Source organism: Eleutherodactylus coqui, chromosome 1 (genome assembly GCF_035609145.1).
Source record: "Eleutherodactylus coqui strain aEleCoq1 chromosome 1, aEleCoq1.hap1, whole genome shotgun sequence".
Taxonomy (NCBI): domain Eukaryota; kingdom Metazoa; phylum Chordata; class Amphibia; order Anura; family Eleutherodactylidae; genus Eleutherodactylus; species Eleutherodactylus coqui.
Window position 1 is genome coordinate 392,789,811 of NC_089837.1, and position 14,467 is coordinate 392,804,277.

Sequence of the window (14,467 nt, forward strand, 5' to 3'; positions counted from 1 at the left end):
CTCCTCCTCCAACAATGAAAACATTCTTGGCAAATGCTTTCGCAGTGGTCCGTCTGGTGGCAGTCCAAGAATTTCACCTTAAACGACACAATAAGAAAGCCCCCCGCCACGGCCCACTAATCCTGGCCACATTCAGAAAACCAACTAAATAAAACCGCAGTACTAGTCCGTTATCACTAGCTGAAGCTTTCAGCCGACTGGTAGAGCAATGGTGGCTTCCAACTTGTTGGTAATGCTAAGTCCAAAGATAAGCGTACAGCTGAGGTCGGAATACAGGTGACTATAGAACACAGCATCCCTGCAGGGCAAGGGACAGAGTAGCAGCAGGTACCGATCCTTGGTATAAGCAGGCCAGCTGAGAACCACATACTCCCTGAATGATTTTGGACTGACTGATGATGAGGCCTTTACTTGTGATCGTCTTTGGTAATTCCTAAGAAAGATGCGTGGTAGTAGCCAGAAACTTGGATTGCTATTTGCTAACACTTTGAAATGGACAACAGAAAACATATGAATGAAGCCTTTCAATATTTCAGCTTGAGATGAGGAGGAGTGCAGACTTTCAGTACCTTGAATATCCTTTTCATTGCAATCAAATGCCACTCTCTTGTCTCAGAAAAAACTAGCTTTTCCACATAGGTGTTGTCTATCTGTCTATACCGTTACTACAGAAATCCCACTAATTGGGTGCACACAGACTTCCCATAGCGGAGTTGTACCGACCTGTGACTATGTAAATTACCCAGACTGACTAGAGCATGCAGTGTGGGCCGAAGCCAACCTGCATTTCTTCTTGCGTTACCTAAGCTTTACGGGAGGCACTGCAATGGGATTAATTTATGTTTTGTCGGTGGGTTCCAGGGAGTTACCCATGCTGCGCGTGCACACGGAATTCCCATTGCGGAGTTGTACCTGCCTGTGTCTATTTATAAAAAAAACCCAGTCTGACTGGGGCATGCAGCGTGGGCCGAAGCCCACCTGCATTTAATCTGACGTTAGCTCAGCTGTGCAGGGCACTGCAATGGGATTTATTTATGTACTACCGGTGGCTTCCTGGGACCCACCCATGCTGTGGGTCCACTCCACACAGACTTCCCATAGGGGAGTTGTACCTGCCTGTGACTATGAATTAAAATGTCCCTGTCTGACTGGGGCATGCAGCGTGGGCCGAAGCCCACCTGTATTTAATCTGACGTTAGCTCAGCTGTGCAGGCACTGCAATGGGATTTATTTATGTACCGCCGGTGGGTTCCAGGGAGCCACACATGCTGTGTGTTCACCCGCAATTCACATAGGGGAGTTGTAACGGCCTGTGTCTATTTATAAAAAACCCCAGTCTGACTGGGGCATGCAGTGTGGGCCGAAGCCCACCTGCATTTAATCTGACGTTAGCTCAGCTGTGCAGGGCACTGCAATGGGATTTATTTATATACCGCCGGTGGCTTCCTGGGACCCACCCATGCTGTGGGTCCACTCCACACAGACTTCCCATAGGGGAGTTGTACCTGCCTGTGTCTACTTATAAAAAAACCCAGTCTGACTGGGGCATGCAGCGTGGGCTGAAGCCCACCTGTATTTAATGTGACGTTAGCTCAGCTATGCAGGGCACTGCAATGGGATTTATTTATGTACTGCCGGTGGGTTCCAGGGAGCCACCCATGCTGTCGGTCCACACGGACTTCTCATAGGGGAGTTGTACCTGCCTGTGTGTACTTATAAAAAAACCCAGTCTGACTGGGGCATGCAGCGTGGGCCGAAGCCCATCTGCATTTTATCTGACTTTAGCTCTGCTGTCCAGGGCACTGCAATGGGATTTATTTATGTACCGCCGGTGGCTTCCACCTGTATTTAATCTGACGTTAGCTCAGCTGTGCAGGGCACTGCAATGGGATTAATTAATGTACCGCCGGTGGGTTCCAGGGAGCCACCTGTGCTGTGGGTCCACACGGACTTCACATAAGGGAGTTGTAACTGCCTGTGACTATTTCTAAAAACCCCCAGTCTGACTGGGGCATGCAGTGTGGGACGAAGCCCACCTGTACTTTATCTGACGTTACCTCAGCTATCCGGGGGACTGCAATGGGATTTTTTAATGTACCGTCGGTGGCTTCCTGGGACCCACCCATGCTGTGGGTCCACTCCACACAGACTTCCCATAGGGGAGTTGTACCTGCCTGTGACTATTAATTTAAAAACCCCAGTCTGACTGGGGCATGCAGTGTGGGCCAAAGCCCACCTGTATTTAATCTGACATTAGCTCTACTATCCGGGGCACTGCATTGGGACAAACTACAGGAGCAATACAGCGCAAATGAGACGTTCACAGCTATGCTAGCATTGGAGTCTGCTCTAGGCCTACGATTGCTGAGGGTTTGTGCAGAGGCCTATGTCCTGGGTGCAGTGAAGTCCGCTTTCTGCCTACGATTGCTGAAGCTGTGGGCCAAGAAAAATGTCGTGGACGCGGTGCAAGTCTGCCATCTTTGGCCACTCAGATTTATTAATTATTGTCTTGGGTTGCCTAGGACCCACCTATGCAGTTGGTGCCCACTTAGTTCCCATCGCGGTGTTTGACCTGTCTGGCACAAAGACACTGACTGACTTGGGTAGGGGGCAGAGTGCAGATGGCTTTCCCCTTGCGGTGCCGATTGAGCTATGCGACACCTTGACAGAATGAATACTGTGTGGCACATGGATTCCCCATTGCTATGCCCACGTTTGCAGCTCCTGACGGAGGTGGCATAGGATTGGATTTCTCATTGCTTCTGTACAGTATTGTGGGCTATTGCCCCGCCCCTTTTAAAGAGGGTCGCTGCCTGGCCCTGCCAAACCTCTGCAGTGTGTGCCTCCGGTTCCTCCTCATGGCAGACGCACTTATAAATAGACATAAGGGTGGTGTGGCTATGAGGCCAGTGTGTGGCATGAGGGCAGCTGAAGGCTGCACACAGAGTGTGCGCTGCAGATGCAGGTTCATGTGGGGGGGTTGGGCAGCATGTAACCCAGGAGAAGAGGCAGCGGTGTGACCCGCAGGCAGTGATTGTGCTTAGTTGGAGGTAGTGTGGTGCTTTGCTAAGGTGTGCCTTGCTAATGAGGGTTTGTCAGAAGTAAAAATTGGTGGGGGGGGGCACTCTTGCCGCTATTGTGGCTTAATAGTGGGACCTGGGAACCTGAGATGCAGGCCAGCATGTTGCCCCTCGCCTGCCCTATCTGTATCTGTGTCGTTTCCATCACTTTCTTTGGTTTTCCAGATTTTCACAAATGGAAACCTTAGCGGAGCATGGGTCATATACAAAAATGCTCGAGTCGCCCATTGACTTCAATGGGGTTCGTTACTCGAAACGAACTCTCGAGCATTGCGGAAAGTTTGACTCGAGCAACGAGCACCCGAGCATTTTGGTGCTCGCTCATCTCTAATACCAATTAGCTAATATTTTTGCAAACAGCATCTTCATTTGCAGTCATGACAACTATCAAACACTATGATGAAACTAGCTCTCATGAGGATTGCCCTAGGAAAGAAAGTCCAAGAATTACCTCAGCTGCAGAGGACAAGTTCGTTTGGGTTACCAGCCTCAGAAAACACAAATTAACAGCACTTCATTTGAGAGCCCACATACATGCTTCCCAGAAGTCAAATACCAGACATATCTCAATATCAGTTGTTTAGACGAGACTGCGAGAATTAGGTATTTATGGTCAAATTTTTGCAAAGAAGATACTACTGAGGAACATCAACAAGAAGAGAATTACTTGAGCCAAGAAGTGCAGGGAATGGACCTTAGACCAGTGAAAAGCTGTACTTTGGGTTTGAGTCAAAATGTGAGATGTTTTGGTCCCAATGATCATGTCTTTGTGAGGTGCAGAAAAGGTGAACAGATGGTTTCTACATGTGTGGTTCTCACCATGAAGTATGGAGAAGGAGGTGGGAGGGTGCTTTGTTGGTGACACAGTTAGTGATTTATTCAAAATTTAAGGCACACTTAACCAGCATGGTTACCACACCATTCTGTAGTGACATGCCATCTTATCTAGTTTGCACTTAATGGGACCATCATTTGTTTTTCAACAGGATAACAACCCTAAACACACTTTCAGGCTTTGTAAGGGCTATGTGACCAAGAGGGAGAGTGATGGAGTGCTGCGTCAGATGACATGGCTCCAACAATCACCTGAACTAAGTCCTAATGAGATTATTTTGAGTGAGCTGGATGACAAAGTGAAGGGAAGGCAACCAACAAACGCTTAGCACCTCTGGGAAGATTCTTGGAAAACCATTCCAGGTGACCAGCTCATGAAGCTGACTGAGAGAATGCCAAAAATGTGCAAAGCTGTCATCAAAGCAAAAGGGGCCTCCTTTGAAGTACCTAAAATATAAAACATGCCCTGGTTTGTTCAACACTTCTTTGCTTACCACTTAATTCCTTATGTGTTCCATAATGGGTTTTTATATCTTCAATAGAGATGAGCGAGTATACTTGCTAAGGCACATGACTCGAGCGAGTAGTGCCTTAGCCGAGTATCTACCCGCTTGTCTCTAAAGATTCGGGGGCCGGTACCGGTGACAGGTGAGTTGCGGTGGGGAGCAGGGGGGAGCGGGGTGGAGAGAGGGAGAAAGAGATCTCCCCTCCGTTCCTCCCCGCTCTCCCCTGCCGCTTCCTGCCCCCTGCCGGCCCCCGAATCTTTAGTGACGAGCGGGGAGATACTCAGCTAAGGCACTACTCGCTCGAGTAATGTGCCTTAATGAGTATACTCGCTCATCTCTAATCTTCAATGTAAACATTAAAAAAAAAATCAAGAAAAAGCATGAAACGAAAAGGCAGATCTAAACTTCTCACTGGTACTGTATCTATATAGCAATACAACACTTATATATTTTTCTTTCTACACTTTCTATAACAATGACTGTGCAGCGTTTATGGAATGAATACCTTATCTTCTTACCTTCTTTATCATCATGATGGATTATTGCATCTTGTATCTTGTCAGAGAGCTGGAAATTAACTTTACAATTTTTTTTCAGCTTGGTTTTTCTTTTATGGGCATCCTGTTTTTGTAGAGCCTTTTCACGTTCATAATACGCCTTAATCTGCTCACAGCGCATACGTCTCACCAGACGCTGGCGCTGCCCCAATGGAAGAGACTCCAGCAAACATTGGTCAATTTCCATGTCATGTGATCGAAAAACATTACAAAGCTGGAAACAGCCTATAAGAGAAACAGAGAATAGTAAGAATTATTGGGAGGTCTACCTGAATTTACATTTAAAACTTCAGATTTGTATTAAAGCATGATTTACAAAGCAAAAGCTGAGATGCTTCTGGAGCTGATGAGGCTCATTCAAGTTGAGAAGTGGCTAACAGGAGACACTGTAAGTGTGGAGTGCATAATATTCATGGTATTTCTTTTTTGATTACATTATCTCCTTTTCCACATATATTACTTATGCAAAATGCTTTAATTTCATTGTTTAGATTGTATGCAGAATAGCACACTTACAAATGAAATTTAAGAACACAACCTATTAACAGCACCAACCTGCAACAGACACTTCTGAGACCTGGCACAACAAGTATGTCTACAGTGGAAGCCAATAAGGGGCCAAAGTACAGGGAAGGCAAATGGTGCAACTGGACAAAAATCTTTTCGGACGAGAAGGCATGTGCTCGAAAATGGCGATACTCGCTCGAGTAATTTGCCTTAATGAGTACGCTCGCTCATCTCTACTCACAACCCATCAACGTTATGTGTCAGAGGCAGCACAGGTTTTGCCCTTGATGTAGCACCAAAAGCAAAAATCCTGGTAATTTCTTCCTAGTCTTCCTTACCAGTTGAGGTGGGGCATCACTGACGTAGGCACAAACCTGAAGGTCAAAGTGGGGTGGTACACCGTCCTGTTGTTGGATGTAATCATTCTAGACATCATTCAATTGTGTCATTAGCCAGTTTTCTAGCATGTCCAGGTAGGAGAGGCCTGGACTCTGAAAGTACAGCCTGTACAGTTTGCAGTGAGACATGACCCAGAAGACATTCCATTTCGGTGAGTCATGCTCGTGTTCAATCATGGCGTGGGATTTCTGAGTTTGCCAAATTCTGCAATTGTGCCTATTAACCTTTCCACTGATGTGGATAAAACCTGGGATCCTTTTGCAACATATAAATCAGAAAACAGCCTCTCATGTACATTGGTTGCTCGGTAATAAATGTATTAGAGTGGAACATACTTTAGAGACACTCTGTATAATGCTGCCAAACAATATGCATTATCACTGGGCTACATTCACACTAGCATTAGAAGTTCAACGTGGACCCTCCAAGATATGAATGGAAACAACAACACATGCATGAATAGAGCCGACACATAGTACTGTAGCTAGCTCGGCCACACTCTAGTTCTGCTAGGGTCAGGGTGCTACGCACAGAAGCATCACCTTGGTCCATATGAGTTGCACTACTGCACTGTGAGTGTAACAGTTCACGGTAAGACCACTATCATCACCAATCATCACATGAAAATTAGTTATTGGACAAACATTAACAAACATCTTTTCTCCATTTCTTTTTTTTTCAAAAAAAAAAGTCCCTAGCTAAAAGAAGTAGTACCTACCTAATGACTGTCAATTGTATTAGCTCTTTTGAGCAATTCTTTGGATGATAGTTGCCCTGTGTAAAGCCAGCCTTACCCAGTATTTTGTTCAAGGGCTTCCACCTAGGTTGCACTAGTCCTTCTTAGGAATGTAATTCCTTGAAATCAAATTCCATTTTTTACTGGTGTTGATAACGAGTTACAGTACATCTGTGCAAATCAACCATTCCTTTAATGAGCTGCCTTTCTTTTCCACTGAATCTATGTATCAAATTTAGAGAGAAAAACATACTAGTTCATCTATTTTTTCTGCATTGGCACACACTATGCATTCTCATTTACACTGGTGCCTAGAGAGTATTGGCAGGCTTAATACGTGCATGCAGAATTGTCTTTTAGGGCTTTATGAGTAAGGTCTGTAGTAAATAACTCAATAAACAAGATAAACGTTTCTAGTAGTGTTAGGTTGGCTTGACATGGGACAGCTATCTTCTAAATAGTGCACTGAAATAGTCACTGCAGTGCATTATTAGCATACAAACCACTTTTCCACTGAATGAAAGAGAGACCTCCCAGCAAAGTTGTCATTGAAAGACAGTCTCTTTACACCAGATAATAATTAGTCGACCAGCAACTATTCTTTAGGTGAGCTGAGACGAAGCGAATAGTGACTACTGAACAAATTCTCGCAAGAAAATTTGATGGCTGTATTTAAATGGATAATTGCTTACAATCACTCGATCAAGTGATTATTTGGACTTCAATTTTCCATGCAAAGCCACCCTTATTACGAAAGGTAGGATCTAGTTGTATCTATATGCTGGGTGCATTAGATTAATGATTCAAAATATAAAAGGAAATTAACCAAATTTCTGACTTTCATTGATAAAACAGATTCCTAAAGCATACACTAGATTTTTCAAGTGTTTAAAATAGGCCTGTCAAGATTGCACGCTAAATCACTTATATGAATTCTCTAGGCAATCTCTCGGCCAGGAATGTGTGCCAGCTCTGGAGCCTAACCATGCATGTAATATGGATATGTATACAGTATTTTATGCGGGATAACCTTCTCCCATGTACTTTACTGAGCATTAAATAACACATGAAACAGAAATATCTCATGTTTTCCCATAAGAGATAGATTTACATTGGGCCAATTACCTGAGAAGATCTAGCTATGTCAACCTTTACGTAATGGACTCTGTTTATGTGATTGGGATGTTCATGGTGGAATTCACTTAAACTCAGGGGAGCCCCAAAAAAGGCTTTCTATCCAAATAAAAATTCTAGCAGAACATAGAGAATATTATTGCTCTGTGGTGTTTAAGCAGCATAAGATATCTGTCATGTGACCAAAGGTGTATCAGTGAGCAGTTATATGCATAGTTTTAAAAAAAGCACATAACTAGATTACAAAGACAATAAGAGAACAAGTGTTTTGCTTCTATCCATCACTGTGCTGTAAGGTAAGTTACGTCGAATGAAATCAATATCACAAATCATGACCTCCAATAACCATGACCTGTTATGATCTCCTCAAAAGCCACATAGTCATCTTCAGATATGAAAAGCTGTAAAAGAATGACAGAAACAGCCACCTACTGTGCATGCAGCCACCTACCAAACACACTTTGCTGATGATTTTAGTTATTACTGTCCATAGCTGACTTAACCTAAATAACCCAATGAAACTTCTTCTGTCATGTCCTGCTCTGCACTAAAACTTCTATTCCTTTGATCTCTCCCAACTTACAATCAATGAAAAAGATTAATTTTATTTTTTTTTCTTTGCAAAGTGCAGCATACAGGATCCCAAAATAATCAGTATTACTTATGAGATCACATCATTGACCTTCTCCTATGTGAACATGGTGGTCAAGCATCGTTACAGGTACATGATTTCATCACCATTTTTTTCTTGGAATTTCTACCACTGTATCAGCACATGGAATTTAGAACCATTAAAACTCCATCAAAATAGATACAGACGGAATAGCAGATGGTGATAGTACTCTATATTTTAAGGTTCCTGTATCTAGGCCTTGGGGTTAGACCAGTTACATATCCCCAATTCAACGTGGTTGTTGTAGGAATATTGGACAGTAACCTATTAAGTGAGACCTTGCAATGAATTAGTAAGTAAGGCCTCATGTCCACGGGGAAAATCAGGCCCGCTACGGATTCTCCAAGTAGAATCCGTAGCGGGTCCCTCCTGCCCCGCGGAGATGAGACATGAAAATAAGAATTAACTCACCTCCCGCCCACTCCGGTTCTTCCCTTCGCCGCGGCTTCATCTTCTCTCCGTCGCAGCCGGATCTTCTTTCTTTGGCCCGGCGGATGCGTAGGATGACGTCGGTGACGTGCCCCGCGCATGCGCCGTCCCGAAGAAAAAAGATCCGGCCGCGACGGAGAGAAGATGAAGCTGCGGCAAAGGGAAGATCCGGAGCAGGTGAGTAAATTCCTATTTTGGTCTCCCGCGGATCCGGACGGCTTCCATAGGCTTCAATAGAAGCCCACGGGAGCCGTCCCCGCGGGAGACCCGCACGAAAATGGAGCATGGTCCAGATTTTTTCATGCTCCATTTTTTTTAAAATCACTTTTATTGACCATCCACGGGTATTTATCTACCCGCGGGTGGTCAATGCATCCCTATGGGATGCGGATCCACGGGCAGGAGAAGAGTTAAAATCCGCTGCGGATTTTAATTCTTCTTTTGCCCGTGGACATGAGGCCTTAGGGTCTCTGTGTCCACTTGTACTCGGACTGGGACAAATCTGCTTGAACTTGACTTGTCATGTTCATCCCGTGACTCGTCATTCTTTGACCTGATTTGTCTCACCCTTTGTATAGTCTTATGGATTCTGTTGGTCAGGGATCCTCAGAATTCCTTGTTATTTATTTTATGTTTGTCCAACGACTACAGTATCCCTAGGAGTATCACTACTCTAAGCTCAGTCCATTTACTAGGGATAACCGTGGTACCCATGTATGTCAGTTCAAGGCCCTATTTTAATTTTTTGAATAAAACCAAGTTTTAAATTGTCTATACCGTGAAGAGCAATATATTTATAACAGACTCCTCTGCCTCAGTGATTGGTGTTAACTTAAGTTCCTGTTAGACAGATAGAAATAAGTGGAGGCCAGATTGACAGCACAGGGTTGTTTTGGGGTTGGTCTTGGAAATGCAGTCTGTTCAACATCAGAATAATGAATAGTTGAAATAACCTAATACCCTACTGCATGAAATAATCGGGCATCCTAAATCCTGAGGTTCTGGTAACTTTATCTATTTTAGTGAGATTCATGCATGCTTGTCAAATACAACTCTCATGATGGGAAACGTTAAGAATAAGATCTATTAATATATTTCACATTCCATAATCACTTCAGATAAAAATATTTAGCTCTTGGGCTATATTTGCAGTAGGATATAAGCACAGAAGAGGTTAATTAGCTCAGATACAATTCAAGACTTAATTATGGATCCTTCTTTATGCCAATTAGTAACAAATACTCATGAAATGTGACCTTCCAGTTTATAATCACATTGAGAATTGCCCTACTAAAGAATTATGAGCTCTACAGAGCAACTGAGAAGAGATCCCTTGATGACACATTACTTGATCAATGATAATGCATACTGCTGTGGCAATATATACCATAAAATATAATTCTTCTCAGTGTAACAAAACTAACAGCACTGCTTTCTTCTTTATATATGTTCCAGTATTATAAGATTTTAGGAACGTTGTTCTTTATTGCACACATCTTGCATATGTTGTTTTACAAATGCTGTATAATGTAGAGCAGAAATCATAAAAGCCCTATTATCTCTTGACTCATGTAGATTGGGCTAGGCATACTGGCAAGTCTATTGACATTTGTGGGGAAACAACTCCTTGAAAAATACTGTACCCAAAGAATGCTATGTTCTGAAAAATAATGACCAAAAAAATACAAAAAAAGGATTCTGGTGTGGATTTACCGAATATTTTTTCACAAATCAGCTGCTTGTGAATGCAGCATAACGGCGATTTTCGGCTGCACTGCAGCTGTAACGTGGCCGGCCGAAAATCGCATCTCCCGTTTGTGCACCCACTCAGATGGCTGGGGAGCAGTGAGTATAGGCTAAACCTGGGATACTGTCAGACAGGGAGAGAGAGTTTAGCTCCGCTAAACTCCCTCCCCCTTCCCGCCCCCCTCTCCGCCCCTTGCTGGCTGTCTGAAGAGACGCTGCTAAATTCCCTCCCACCTCCCTTTTCCAGCAGCTCTCTTAAGCTTCCATAGGAGTCTATGGGACTGGCAGGCGTATTCTGCCCGAAAAGATAGGTCCAAAACTATCTTTTCCGGACAACGTTAAAACGGCCGACCAGAATGCGCACTGTATGCGCTATCTTTTCAGGCCGACCGTTTTTACGCACCCAAAAATCACCTATCTGAACTGCTGCATTGGAATTCAATGCATCAGATGGTCGCGTATATCGCCCGGTCATAAAAATGGGGCCGATATACGCCTGTGTGAATAAGCCCTAAGGGAGCTTTCGCACGTGCGGAACATTTCTGCAACACGCACCTAAAAACACATTTAAAGGCACAGCTTAATCTGCTGTTATGGATTTCTGCTCCGTAATCTGCATGTATACATGCAGGTTTTGGTGCAGAATTTTCTGCGTCTTGCAGAAGTATTAAAATAGATGACAAGGAAGTCCTGGACTTTGGTGCAATGATCCTATGAATTGACCCCCACACAAACACAGCTGTACAGATTGTGATTAAATTGCTGGCTGAGAAGTTGAGTCACTTTTGGTTTAGAGCCTTTGTGTCAAATACACAATAATTAGCACAATCACCAAACTTAGTTCTACCCCGATCCTATCTGCTTTTATGCCCTTACTAAAAAGATTTCTGTACTTGGATGATTAGAATCTGCATACAGAAGCTGTGGGTTAAGTTAAAGGAGGGAGATACATTTAAAGCTAAAATAGAGTTTTTGCTTTTTGCACTATAGCAATATAATACATCACACAATGTGCACATTAATGACATCGTTATGCACAGGGGACAATAAGAGAATTAATTTTTGGGGTAAATGTTATTTATTGAAAGTTCCCTAATGATAAATGCATATGAATGTGTAAAACTTCCCACCAGAGATTCTCAGGCGCAACTTGAATCAGACAGCATGCCAACGTCCTGTCCATTTGCGGGACACTGCGCATTGACATGTACTAATTTCGAATGAGAATTGGACAAAAATAGGACATCCTGTAATTTTTTTTACTAGGTCTGAGTAAAAAAAAAAAGCCCATGTGAATATACGTATTCAAATGAATGGATGCTTTTTCTGACCGATTTTCAGTTCGAAAAAAAACTTCTGTGTCCATGTACCCTCAGGAAGGACTTTTTTTCCCCTCTTTATGACAACTGGCAACTAAATCATAGGAACTTGTTTTTCTTTCGCTAGTTCAAGACTGCAAGAAAATAAGCTTTTTTTCCACCTTACAATGTAACTATATTCGCCTAGTTGTTTTTTTTTCTTAAAGTGTACTTGTGCTTTTAGATGGCTTTTCAGAATAAGCTGCCAAGTGTGGGCATTTTATGACTAACATTATATGACTGCATGCTTCATCATTTTTTTTCTGCAGGATGCGTCTCTAATTTTTAGTTGTCTCTGAGCTGGTGGGTGGACACCAGTTACTATGGGGCCTTCTATACACTTCACATGGAGAACACAGCAGATTCTGCTTCTTAGCTCTCTGTAAAATAAAGAAAAAGGTTTGGTACGGTGTTAGCCAGTAGAGTAAAATGTGATTGTTCTCAGTGAGAGAAACCAAGTTATCTTGTAGATATGATACCTTTTAATGGCTAACAAAAATAAATGATGTTACAGCAAGCTTTCGGATCTTCTATGGGTTCTTCCTCAGGATAAAATGGAACGGGTTTGGATGGGGCATAAATACTTAATCAGTCCATTGAGCTCAGGAATGTGACAGTCACATATTTATGTCTTAGCTCAGTTTGTCTGTTGTTTTAAGTTTTGAGTGCAAAACAGTCTCAAATTTGTGTGTGTGAACATTTGTATTTCAATCAAGAGGAGTGTTCTCTCTGCAGTTGTGTATTTTATATGAGCCCCATTCAAACCAGTTCCATTTCAGCCTGAGGAAGGATTGATAGAAGATCCGAAAGCTTGCTGTAACATCATGTATTTTTGTTAGCCATTAAAACATATCATATCTACAAAATTACTTGGTTTCTTTCACTGAGAGCAATCACACTTAGCTCTCTGTAGCACACACATAAATAACATCATTACACTATGGAGGATGCTAGAGAAGATGTGATTTTAGTGACTATAACACAGTAAATAACTCACTATTAGCAAAAGCATGTCTGTATGAGACTCTCCATCTGTTGCAGCTTTCTCCTCTCTCTTCCCATATTCTCTCTATTGATGTCTATGCGCAGCATGACACAACACCCACCCCCTCCTGCGTTCTGTCTTGTTATCTCTGTTTCTAGGTATGGACTTCACTTGACAACAGGCAGTGGACAGTACATGAGAAGGTACAGAGGCCGTTGGTGGCCACACTTTAATAGGATTTTTCAGCACAAAATGGAACATACAAAGTGAGAAATAAAATGGAAACATTGTCATCTGTTCTGTGTTTTGGATCCATTCCTTGTTTGGCTTACAAATACTGATGCAAAACAGTAATCAGTTCATGTTAAAGTGGCCTAAGCTCAGTTACCCACAAGCATAATTTATAAATGTGCACAATATGAAGAACACATGTTTTATGGATTATACTGGATCAATATGTCACCAACATTACAGATGTATAATACCTATGGCTTCTCTTCTAGGAAGAAGACATGGATGACAAATAGATACAACATCTATTTTCAGGCACTCTCTGCAGACTGAATTGGGTGATTCAACACTATCAAGATAAGGGGTGTTTTGGGCTTTCGCACCCAGAGCAAAATTTCACATTTGAGAATGCTAGGTTCGGAGGACTCGGTCACATGAGCGATTTTTTTAGCACATGAATAGGCATGCTAAAAAAAATTGCATGACGTATTTGTAAAAAATGCATGACCGAAGCTAAATGGGGACATAAATAGTGCGTCCCCATTGAAAGCAATGGGAGACAATTGATATCCACTGGTACAGCTGTGATAGCTGCAGCAGGGGATTCCTTGAATGTGAAGCCCCTGGATTTGACAACATGTTGTCTCACCTTGTTGTCAATGGGGACAGTAGCAGCGCCGGCCCCATTGAAAACATAAGGAGAAGATTGTGCTCCTCTGCCACTCCTGTGACAGCTGTGGCAGGGGATTCCTTCATCCCTGCAGGGAGTCCTCTCTTGTACAGTGTTCAGTGATGAGAAGACTCCCCGAGGGGATGAAGGAATTCACTGCCACAGCTGTCACAGCAGTGGCAGAGGAGCGCGATCTGTGATAGCTGTGGTAGGGGATTCCTTCATCCCCAAGGGGAGTCCCCTCATCACTGAACACTGTGACAGTGCTGTCACAGTGTTCAGTGATGAGGGGACTCCACGTGGCGAGCATTCTGAGGGGAGGGGGCTTGAAATTCAATCAATTTGAATTTTCAAGGGGGAGGGGGAAGTTCAATTGAAATTCAATCAATTAATGGCTGTGATTGGTCACAGCACTCAGCCAATCAGAGGCAGCGCTTCTAGGAGGTGTGAATTTTTCAATCCCCATCCAGAAGAAATGAAGAAGACCAGTGCCGGGGACCAGGTGAGAAGATGTGCCACAGTCACACAGCGCTTATAGGTGATGTATAAGCTAGGGCTTATTTAAGAGTTTTGACAGTAGGTTTCCCTACTTTTAAAGTTGCATCCCATCGCACGAAAATCA

The 14,467-nt window shown here is 43.2% G+C and overlaps 1 protein-coding gene across 1 annotated transcript in view; it reads right to left on the minus strand.

Moving 5' to 3' along the window:
• Positions 1–14,467, minus strand: part of MYO16 (myosin XVI) — a 339,522-nt gene that overhangs the window by 290,046 nt on the left and 35,009 nt on the right. The window contains exon 2 of the mRNA XM_066579909.1: positions 4,939–5,202. Coding sequence (XP_066436006.1) covers positions 4,939–5,202 — 264 coding nt within the window. The remainder of the gene's footprint in view (positions 1–4,938; positions 5,203–14,467) is intronic.